At 39.2% G+C, this 12,056-nt stretch overlaps 1 protein-coding gene across 2 annotated transcripts; it reads left to right on the top strand.

Moving 5' to 3' along the window:
* The first annotated feature begins 263 nt into the window (after window positions 1-263).
* On the top strand, window positions 264-8,425 carry LOC107750479 (cartilage intermediate layer protein 1-like). 2 transcript variants are annotated; one of them, XM_016565848.1, is made up of 9 exons: window positions 264-366; window positions 1,215-1,352; window positions 1,848-1,910; window positions 2,017-2,286; window positions 2,537-2,713; window positions 2,884-3,198; window positions 3,757-3,865; window positions 4,195-4,352; window positions 4,478-8,425. In XM_016565848.1, the coding sequence occupies exons 2-9, from the start codon at window positions 1,286-1,288 to the stop codon at window positions 6,832-6,834; spliced, it is 3,516 nt and encodes a 1,171-aa protein (XP_016421334.1). In that variant the 5' UTR covers window positions 264-366; window positions 1,215-1,285; the 3' UTR covers window positions 6,835-8,425. The 2 variants fall into 2 exon arrangements, with proteins under 2 accessions (XP_016421334.1, XP_016421335.1); XM_016565849.1 differs by having other exon boundaries at window positions 2,549-2,713.
* Window positions 8,426-12,056: the final 3,631 nt, after the last annotated feature.

Here is a 12,056-nt window from a genome sequence, read left to right on the forward strand (position 1 = left end):
CAGCAACGAATATCTCACTACTGAGCTGACACAACTGTGAATCATTACGGAAAAATAAAAAAATAAAAGAGTCAATAGAGACTCTTTTATTTCTTTGAGATTATTGTTCCAGAACACCCCTGACTGAATGCCAGCAATGCAGTCCACTGTACAGGAGCAGTAGATGGTGCTGAAGCCATGTTGTTGTTTCATGGCAGAGAGCCGACCCTATGGCTCAGGGCTGAGCTATATAAGTACCGGACACAGACGTGGACTTCACATTCACTCTCTCTCCTCCTCATTCCAACTATTTAGCAACTGCTCTGTAAATATACCACAGAAACAAGCAGGAGTACAAAAGCTTTCCATTTCACCGAGAAACCTTTGGTAAGGTCTGAAGCTTTTCATCTTTTTTACTGTAACCACATTTTGTGGATTTGGATTCAGACACTAATGCTTTCTAAATAGTTTTCTGTAGAAAGAAATTCTCACTATTGTAGATTTTGTATTCATCATATTGATTTTTGAACAAAATTACCTGTTCATGTTTTTTTGCTAACTGCTTTATATGTACAAATTATTTTTATCTACATATCAGTTTGTAATATAGTACTTCATAGTTTGATTGTGACATTAAAACAATGCTTCAAAGTTCAGTCGAAGAGCTGTTGCATTTTGTAGTCATTTTTGTATTGAAGTAATCATGTTGTGCCTGGTCTTTTAAAGTTGTAACAAATGCGAATACAGACAGCAACTGTTAAAACTGACTGCATTGAAAATATTTTGTTATGCCATACACAAATTGTACGTGCATATGGAATGTGTACTTAGGTCTTTTTGGCTGGATGTAAAAACATTTGTGCATTCCCTTGACACGCAGTGATGGCTCTCACAGATGTGATATTTGAGAGCAGCTAAAATTCTAAGTACTGAAGCTCTTTCTCAGCAGCTTGTCTTTTTTTTTTTCAGTATGCGTTTTCAAGGATTCTGTTCATTTTCAGCCATTTCTTTAAAATAGAAAACTTTTAGGTAAACTCATTTTAGAATTCTTCTCAGGTCAGTTTGAATTTTGAAAGGTTGAAATGAGTTCATAACTAGTTGAACAGGGACATGGGAGTTTCCTGTATGATTTCCCGAAACAAAAACAATATGGTCCATTTCCCTGTGTGCAATTTACTAATCGTCTTCATATTTATATCTGATCGGCACAATATCTGTGGCTGGACTATTCTTAGTGTGGAGAGAGCTGTGTGTGAGAGGTCAGAACCCCTTTACCGGAGGTTGGAGGTCATTAACGGGAGCCAGGATGGGCTGCCTCTCAACCTGGACCTTTCATCTGCTTCTGTTGGGAATTACAGGCACCTTTTCTCAAGGTTTGTTTGCCTGTGAATTTTAATCAGCACATTTCACACTGAATTGTTAATGCAAGTTATCGCTAAAAGAGTTCTTGCATGTCATTGCTCATGGAAGAAGCTGAAAGATTTCAACAGGATATTGACAGCTGGCTCTTAGAAACATGACTCTTCCAATACCCCAACCCCCAAACCTCTCTTCAGCAAACCCATTACTGAAGGCAACATTGTTCTAGTGTCCCCAGTATATCCAGAAGCAGAGGTGTTTTGCGAGCCAGCAGCAGAAAGCCACCTGCTAGCAATTGGTTCTACTCTGTGTGTGAACCACTAGCGGAAATCTCTTTCTGAAGTAATCTGAAGGATTACAAAAGAAGTAATATTTTATTAACAAGACCCACGAAAATAAGCCCTAAATAACCTATAATATACTTTATTTTTCTTACCGCATCCAAAACCCATCAGTGGCTTGCATCATTGTAAAACTATACGAAGAAACTAATGCAGTTTCCTTATTAGGGACATGGAGAAGCATCATGGGGACATCATGGAGACCAAACCCAGCTGTGTACCATTATGAAGGTAGGCTTGTATGATTCTGAGAAAATACATAACCAATCACATATTTCAAAAAGTGAGCCAAACTGGTACTTAAAACCATTAAAACTCCTCTCAAAACTTTCCTCAGATAATTACGAGTGGACAACATGGTTCAATGTAGATCACCCTGGAGGGAAAGGAGACTATGAGAAGCTGAATGCCATTCGTTTTTATTATCGAGCCCGTGTCTGTGAGGTTCCTCGAGCTCTAGAGGCACGTACTACCGAGTGGATCCCAGCTCGCAGCACTGGGGAAAGAGTACATGCTGACCCAGCTGTGGGCTTCTGGTGTGTCAATGATGAACAGCCTGTTGGGAGAAACTGCTCAAACTATGCTGTACGTTTCCTGTGTCCTAAAGGTAAGTAAATGAGCTGTAAAAGACAAATGATGTTTCTATGTTCAAAGCTCAGTGTTATTGTGCACATTTTCTCTGATTTCTGATTAAATAAGCAAATGAAATGCGGAAAAGGTGGATTTGTTGATGTTACTGCAGAAATACTTTTTCACAAATGTATTATTTTTAATTTACCATGAGTTAACATCACAGTTTTGGATTTGTGATGACACCCTAGAAATTTAGCAGAATCTCTCTATCTCTCACCATTCAGAAATTGTTTCAGATGTTGAAGAAGTGATATGGGGTCCATGGTCAGACTGGAGTCTGTGTCCAGCTCAGTGTGATCAGGTTGCAATACAGCATCGCTCTAGAAGCTGCAAATCCAGTTCCAAACAATGCAAAGGCCAAACTGTCGAAGCCAGGCCATGCCAAGGGCCACCTTGCCCACGTAATGCATCTACTGTTTCCTACAGTTTTAAAATGATAATGTCTTGTCAATTAGAATTTCAGATAATCTTCATTGTCATCCATATTTACAGTCAAAACCAAACCAAAATAATTCATTCAGTTTACCTTACAGTTGTTGAAAAATCTCTGTTTCCTCTTTTTCTTTCTTAGGCTGTGAACTGCACTGTGTGATGGGCAAGGTAAATGATGAGTGCGATGGCTGCATGTGCCAGGATCATACAGTTTTAGGATCAGTCCGTAGTGCCGGGAGTCTCCCTGCACCTGGAACTGCCATCCTCCATGCTGGTGCTAGGCCCAAACTCTTCACTGTAACTGATCACAATGGCCATTTTCAAGTCCCTGGAATCTGCCCTGATGGCAACACGACACTAATGATCAAGCTGAAAAACCACGCTCCACACCAAGTCACTGTTCCCTTGAGCAGTGAACGCACCTCCGTTCTCCTTTTGAAGCTAGAGAGAGCAAGTAATGCTTCTTTAAAGACCTTGAATCCATTTGACCTATGAACTGTGTGAATCTGTATTAGCATTAGAATACTATCTCAAGAAGACTTTCTGAAGATCAGTTTAAATGTTAAAGTCATTTCAGGGCTCAATAATAGATAAGTTGGGCCTCTAGTTTTTGATGGCTCGACTACAAAAGAATGATCAATTTTATGCATTACAATTTTATTAAATATTTTATTTTTTACTAAAATAATTTCTCTTTACAAAAAGAAATTAACAAGTATATAGCTATGATGTAAACCCCAAAATTTTGCTGGAAAACAGTGGCATACAATGTAAAACATTACTGATTGGTTTGTAGTTTAACACATTTGTATTGATGCTTCCAAGGCTATCACAAGTCATTTTGACAATTTCAATGAAACCTCATTCATGTTAGCTAGCTTTATAATGTTGGTGAAAAAATAGCAATACAATGTGGAATATGTCACAGGAAACTAAAACATTTAAGTTTGAAAAGCATACAAATGGATGTACAAAGTCAGTGAATCTAATGCAATATCAATGTGCTTCTCAGAAAAACTGTATGTGTTGAAAAACCCTGAGAACAAGGCTAGAAGGGAAGGTCAGACCGCTGCCTTCTGTTGTAAGGTTGATGGGACACCTGAACCAAACCAGTATGAATGGTAAGCTTAAGCTTTCAGATATAAATTGATGTTCACTATGAAATTTTGGCTGATTACAAGGAAACCATGTTTCCTTATCTGATGGTATTAAATGAGGAAAAAAAAAAAGAGAATGACAAAGACACTCGAAAGTCAAAGCCCTCATGTGTTACGTTCCTTCAATAAAGTATTAAAATAAATAAATACATACATAAATAAGGAGGACAGTTATATGAGGACAGTTCAGACAAACCAGGTTATCATGAAGATATTTCTTCATCCCCACAGCATGGCAACAATTATCCTAAATGTGAGAAAAACTATGATAATCGCTGATAATCAATCTTTAGGTTCCACAATGGTACTCTGCTGGACAGGAGTCAATATCAATATGACGAGACACTGGTTTTGAGGAATGTCAGTTTGGACCATGTAGGAGAATACTACTGCAGAGCCAGTAATGAGAACGGAGCCATCAAATCTAAGCCAGCCACCCTCACAGTTATTGGTGTGCCCTGTCATTCTATTTTAACTACACATATTTCATATTAACCTAAAATTGATCAAAATACTTTACAAATAGTCTGGTCTCAGTTTGGTATTTATCTGTTTTCTATCCATTTCTATGTTAAGGTCAAAAAGCACCATCATGCAACCCTAAGCCTTATTCCCATCTGATTCGACTACCACATGACTGCTTTCAAAATGAGACCACCTCTTTCTACTATGATGTGGGGAGATGCCCAACATCTACATGCACAGGGAAGCTGGATCTCGGCATCAGATGCAAAGACTCAGTTTCCTACTGCTGTGGAATTTCAAACATGGAGGAGAAAGAGATTACATGTCAGGAATATCAGTTGCCCATCATGGTAGTGACTCAGTGTGGTTGTAAAACATGTGTGGACACAAAGGCTATTGTTCGTGGACGTGCTATCGCAGCAGACACTGGTGAGCCCATGAGGTTTGGACACATCTACATGGATGGCGCAAGAATAAGTCGAACTGGATACAAAGGCACATTCTCTATCCAGGTACCTACAAACACAGAGCGTCTGGTCCTCACCTTTGTGGACAACATGCAGAAGTTTGTGAATACCACAAAAGTGCTACCATTCAATCCTAGAGGTGGAGCTGTGTTCTACGAGATCAAGCTGCTGAGGAAAAAGCCAGCTGTGATTATTAGCTCAAGAGAGACTAATAAGCTAGATCTTGGTGAGGTAGAAGGCCAGGATCCCATTGCGGAGATCGAGATCCCACCAAATGCATTCTATAAAGAAAATGGAGAGGTGTTCATGGGAAATGTCAAGGCCAGCGTGACTTTCCTCGACCCCAGGGATGTATCAACAGCAGCGGCTGCACAAAGTGATCTCAACTTCATTGGTGATGAAGGTGACACTCTGCCCTTGAGGACCTATGGAATGTTCTCTGTGGACTTCAGGGATGAAGAAGGAGGTGAGTCGCTCAATGCCGGAGAGGTGAAAGTGCGTCTCGATGCAGCACAAGTGAAGATGCCCGAGCACTTGAAGACCATGAAATTATGGTCCCTTAATCCTGATACAGGTTTGTGGGAGGAGGAGGGCCAGTTCCATGCTGAGAAGAAACAAAGGGGGAAAAGAGAGGAGAGGACCTTCCTCATAGGTAACATGGAAATCCGTGAGAGACGGCTGTTTAACTTAGATGTACCTGAGAACAGGAGATGTTATGTGAAAGTGCGGGCTTTCCGTAGCGAACGGTACATGCCTAGTGAGCAAAGTGAAGGAGTCGTGATGACTTTAATAAATATGGAGCCCACGCCAGGGTTTTCAACCAACCCTCGGGCTTGGGGTAGATTTGATAGTGTCATCACTGGCCCAAATGGCGCATGTCTTCCAGCCTTCTGTGATGAACAGAAATCAGACGCATATTCAGCCTACATCATGGCCAACCTTGGGGGAGAAGAGCTAGAGGCAGTAGCATCCTCTCCAAAGTTGAATCCTAACACCATTGGCGTCCCGCAACCCTATTTGAATAAACTAAACTACAGACGCACGGACCACGATGATCCCAGAATAAAAAAGACAGCGTTCAGCATCAATGTGGCCAAACCCCGGTCAAACGTGGCTGAGGAAGCCAATGGTCCAGTTTATCCATTTGACAAACTTAAAGAGTGTGCGGAAGCTCCATTCAGTGCAGCTCACTTCCGTTTCTCAAGAGTTGAAGGAGATCGGTACGATTACAACACAGTGCCTTTTAATGAGGATGACCCCATGAGCTGGACTGAAGACTATTTAAGTTGGTGGCCAAAACCCATGGAATACAGGGCCTGCTACATTAAAGTAAAACTTAACAGTCCCCATGAGCTCAACGTTCGGTCTCGCAATATGGGAGGTACCCATCCAAAAACTGTTGGCCAACTGTATGGCATTCGTGACACAAGAAGCATCAGAGACATGGACCAATCAACTGTTTCAGCAGTGTGTCTGGAATTCAAGTGCAGTGGGATGCTTTATGATCAAGACCGAGTGGATCGGACCCTTGTGAAAGTAATGCTTCAGGGCAGCTGTAAGCGAGACAGTGTAAACGGCATGCTACAGGAATACTTGGTGAACCACCTTCCACTGGCTGTCAACAATGACACAAATGAGTTCACCATGCTTGCACCTCTAGACCCACTGGGCCACAACTACGGTATATATACAGTGACTGACCAAGATCCTCGGACAGCCAAAGAAATTGCGCTTGGCCGTTGCTTTGATGGTACTTCAGATGGCACCTCTCGAGTCATGAAGAGCAACGAAGGAGTGGCATTAACATTCACCTGTGGTGATAAAGAGGTCACTAGGCAGAGTATGTTCCAGCAGATACAGAACTCACTGGGTCAGGCCACAGCTGGAAGTGCACGGCCAGGAAGAGGAAACCGGCGGCAGAGAGGTGGCTCAACAGCACTTCGCAGTAGTATGAGGAGGAGTACTCGTAATTCCTACACACGTGCCCAGTCCATTGGTTGATATTCCTAGAACTTAAAAACTATACATGAGACAAGACAGACCCATTCCTTATGGGGGCTGCTCTCATGTTTAACTCAGAGTTACTGGATTTAGGCCATTTTAAAACTTGGCAGAATAAGAAAATTAAGGTTGTATTTGAACATGGCTGGGGCAAAGTCCCACAGCAATTTAGTATTGCTGATAACATCAACTGGCAAACAATATTACAGATTTCATGAATTGCAACTCAAATTCATATTAGAGTGAAGAAAACAACTTTTTTACTTTTATTAAAAGCCTATCAAAACCTAACAAAAAAATCACCATATTTTTTAACAGTAACTCCAAAGGAATGTGTGCTTCATGTAATTTTTCATTTTTATATTTTCTATTGACTTGTACTGTGGTAAACATTTTACTACTTGAAACTGTAAATACTCAAATATTTATTGCATACTTCAGATTATCAAAAACAAGGCAGTAGAACATCACATTTCCACTCAAACATGTATGCCATTTATCACTCATTAATTAAAACACTCTGAAGTTGTCCAAACCCTTTACAAAAATACCAAGTTATACCTTTAGTCCAATGATTTTATTAAATTAGAGCTTTAAAAAAAACAATGCCTTTGTGTTCTCATTGCCCAATTTTAACAATGTATGAGAAAATCCTCCAAGCTGTTTTTTATAAATATTTTTTGCCAATAACAAGTTTGCATTTCATTTTACTTCATGTTTGTAGAAGCTTACTGTATAGTGACAATGGGTCAAACAAAAGCACGAAACCCCATGGATCTGTTGCTTCAACTAATGATGATTAAACCCGATCATATACTGTCATATGAGCAACACTACTGAATATCATTAATCGATCAAATGTGCAGCAATACTTTAAATAGTTCATTTAAAATATACTTTGGCGGAGAAACAACTGCACCATAGTTAGTCTGTTCTGCATTCATATGAAGGCAATGTCAACCGATTCAAGATCATGCTTGGATTCAGTTTTGTTTTACTTACATTTTTCCATTCTTTCATTTAGTCAGGGTGCCTCCTCTGTTCATTATGTAGTGTTGACTCAAAGCACTGACAAAGTCCTATTATTTCAAATGTTGAATGGTTCACACTTGGAAAACTGTTTCCAATTATGCAAGAAAAGTACAACTATACTTTCAATAAGGACATTCTTGGAAGAAATTAATTTGCATAGAGCATTACATTTACTTCCGTGTAACTGAAATTGCACAGCTTTAAAAACATGTCACTTTCAAGGAAAACAAAAAGATATTGTCTGCAAAGTTTTCTACAAGGCATTGAAATGCTTATTGAAGCCAATCAGAGGAAACGCCTCCATCAAAAATGTCCCATATCATATAGTGTTTTCAAAATAAAAATGAGATTTCAAGGCCATCTGAAAAAATTTACTTTTCCCCCATTTGCCGCTGAGGTGCAATGGGCTGATAGCAGCTTTATGAGGAGTCCGTCACCAGTGGAACCAAGTAAAGGGTTGACACTGTTCAGTGTCAAAGATGGCACTGAGAAGCATGAAAGGGTAATGTTGCATGTCTGCAAGGGCATCTGGGCAGAGAGGGAATGGGAACCTTCGTCACATGAAGTCATCATAGTCATTGCCATAGCCATCATCAAAACCACCATAATCAGCAAAGTTATCTTTCATGTTTGCTTTCAATCCACCACCAGGGAGTACACCTTTCTTCTTTTTCTTATTTGCCTTCTTTTCCTGTGCATAACAGCAACAAATTAATATTGAGTATTTTGCTGTTGATATTTTGATTATAATGAACAATACAGAATTACTATAAATAACAAGCGTGTTGGTGCCTGTAAATAAGATCCTCAACTAAGCAAGAATCAAGTTATTTGCACTCAAAAGAGGTTTTGAAAAGGTCCTCTAAAACAGAGCAAAATCATTCAACTTACCTTTTCTTGCTTTTGTTTTTCACTGAGCAGAACAGATAAAGAATTACTTATTTTTTTCAGGTCATCTACTTCCACTACACAGAGGGGGGGAAAATAAAACATTAGTCTAAAGACATGTGCAAGGTTTTATGTTTAAGAGATCCAACATATAATCTAAAAAGCTGTGGAAATAGCAGTAATTTGCATTATTAAAAAAAAAAAAAAAAGCTGACAAATATCCACATACAAATAAAAAAAATATTTACATGAACTAACATGAAATACAAAGCTCTCGAAACAGTGACTCCAAAAAGCTGGAATAATGCACTGATTTTTCAAACTGTGTTATCTTATCTTTCAGTAATTTTTCAAATGCAACAAAGTCATCTTTTGATGAAGGGCACATGGCTTCAATTCCAGAGGCATTGTTTGTTGTGATAACAGTAGTAGAGGCATTTGCAGCAGCAGGATCAACACCTGAAATCAGAGCGATTGTTCAGTGATTAACTGTTCAAATTTGGACTTGGAAGACTTCACATACTTATTTCTTACCAAACGCCTCACGGGTCAATTCCATGTCTGCCTCCTCCTGCAGTTTTATCAGTCGAATCGTCTCTGCATGCTGCTCCTCTGCTGATAGATTCTCACTTTTTGCGGTTTCGTCCATCTTTTCACAGGTTTCAAAAACAAAGGTTAAACGGTTAAAAGAAATAAGTAACTACAAAGACGGGGATTAATCCATTAATGAGTAATTATACAAGTAATAATAATTTTCTTACTTTCTTTCTCAACTCATCTTGTTTTTTCTTTTGCAAAATTTCTTTCTCTTTTATTTTATCAGTGAATTTTTTCTTCTCAGGGGGTTTCACCTCTATAAGAAATGTAAATCAAACCATAAGAGTACTTTCCACTTGGATTAAAAGAAAAACAGTAATAAAACAACACACACCCCAAAGACATACTTAATGGCAAGTTTTACAAATATGCAATGGCTCTGCCTACAACATGTTTACATTGTAAAATCTGACCGCTCAACAGAGATCAATACCTGCTTTTTTCTGTTCAACTTTCTTCTCTTCTTCCTTCTCCTCCTCATCATCATCCCAATTATCCTGCAGAAAGAAAATGTATGGTAATCATACGTAAACTAATAAAACGATTTGAACTCAATTAAGGTTTTCATGTCCTATTTGTTTAAGCTGCCGTGTAATAAGCAGAATAATGTAATGATTCAATAAAATAACTGATTACTTATTTCTTCACCATTAAAGTGGTCATATGACGTTGCTAAAAAAGAACATTTTGTGTATTTGGTGTAATGCAATGTGTTTATGCGGTTCAAGTTTCAAAAAACACATTATTTTCCACATACTGTACATTATTGTTGCTCCTCTATGCCCCGCCTGAAAAACGTACTTACAGTCTGTGAGTCAGAACAGCCAGCATTTTAGGCTACTCTCCCAGGTTCAGGAAACAGTCCTCCGTAAAATGCACTGCACACATCTGAATATTTGGGTTGAACTGTTCTGGAACAGTGCTGTAAATACAACTTAACCACTGATTTCTAGTCGTGTACTCTTTTGGAAGGTCAAACAAAGTAGTTTCGCTTTCAAACGAAACACACATGGCAGCGGCGGCAACAATACTACAACGAGAATCAAAGTTACGCCTTCTTTCTTTGCGTGAACATTTGAGCGGTGTTATGCAAATCTTCCCACACAGTGACGTAGACATGTGGGGGCGTGTTTAAACGAGGCGTTTTAGGAGGGCGTGGACGAGTCTTAACTTTTAAATAGAATATCTCTTTGGGTTTGAGACTTTAGTCTTTGCAACTTTAGGGATCTTATCTATGCACGAACAGCTTGTAACACTCCAAAGAGTAAGGATCATATATAATCGCATCATATGACCCCTTTAAATTAATAACAGCACAAGTGTTTTTGATTAGTTTGGCCATTGTAATTACACAGGGCCAAAGATTATAAAACAACAGTTTTTTAAACATACACAAAAGTGTAAATTCCTTTGTTAATAAACAGTGAATACCAAACTGGCAGAAATGGTTATGAAGCAATTTAAAACAAAACTGATGGTAGCTAATTTTAAAAGATTTTAAAACACAAAAACAATCATTTTGAAATTTCCCGAGTCAGACATTTCCAGGTTTTCTTCTGTCATTCCAGAAAAGTTTATTTGAACTCTTGAAGCCCCGGTTAGCGGGTTCATTAGGGGAGTCTTTTCCAGAGCTGCCTTTCAAACAAAATAACTTGCAGTATATGACAATAACACACACACACTCTCAATTTTTTCAATTCAATTCAATTAGCTTTATTGGCATGACAAAAAGCACATTTTGCATTGCCAAAGCATGCATAGGAAAAGAGAACATATACAACAGTGTAATTTGGAACAATATAGCAATTGAAATAACATTTGAACAAGTAATATTGAAAGAATGAAATTAAAACATATGGATACATATAAACATATACTGTATATGATATAGTAAAGGTTATGGAACAAGATTATTTCTGTATTTATTTAATTAATAAACTGAATAACTGGATTCAACATTATCTACAGTCGTGTATTGGTTGGTTTGGGTTTGTCCAATGGGTGATGTACTTGTCTTTCTCGGTGTTGATGATTTGTGTGGGCCGAATGGTTGAGAGTGTGTGTGAGTTCTGAGGCTGGCTGATCTCTGTCGGAGTGATCTCAGTCAGTCTCAGCACCAGCTGAAGGAGAGGACTCTTCGTGAGCTTCAGCTCTTGGTGTTTCAGGGCTTTATAATGGTATGTGCTGGGGTCGCTTAATTTTGGGACAGTAGTGGTCTCTAATGTTTTGGTATTTGGGGCATTCTGTGAGGAAGTGCAGCTCTGTTTCAATCTCTCCCAGACTGCAGTGGAAGCAGATTCTCTCCTCACGGGAGAGCCAGGTTTGTCTGCACCGGCCCGTCTCTACAGACAGACTGTGCTCACTGAGTCTGTACATCGTCAATGTTTTCCTGAGTTTCACATCAGTCACTGTGCTCAAATAGTTTGCCATGGTGTACTTTCGATTTAGTGCCGAATAACATTCTAATTTGTGCTGGTTTTTAATGGGGTTTGTCCAATGGGTGATGTACTTGTGTTTCTCTGTGTTGATGATCTGTGTGGGCCGAATGGTTGAGAGTGAGTGTGAGTCCTGAGGCTGGCTGATCTCTGTCAGTCTCAGCACCAGCTGAAGGAGGGGACTCTTCGTGAGCCTCAGCTCTTGGTGTTTCAGGGCTTTATAATGGTATGTGCTGGGGTCACTTGTCTTTAGGTGTTTCCAGAATTTGA

The sequence above is a fragment of the Sinocyclocheilus rhinocerous genome, unplaced genomic scaffold, assembly GCF_001515625.1.
Source record: "Sinocyclocheilus rhinocerous isolate Xijiao unplaced genomic scaffold, SAMN03320098_v1.1 scaffold19, whole genome shotgun sequence".
In the NCBI taxonomy this organism is placed as follows: Eukaryota; Metazoa; Chordata; class Actinopteri; order Cypriniformes; family Cyprinidae; genus Sinocyclocheilus; species Sinocyclocheilus rhinocerous.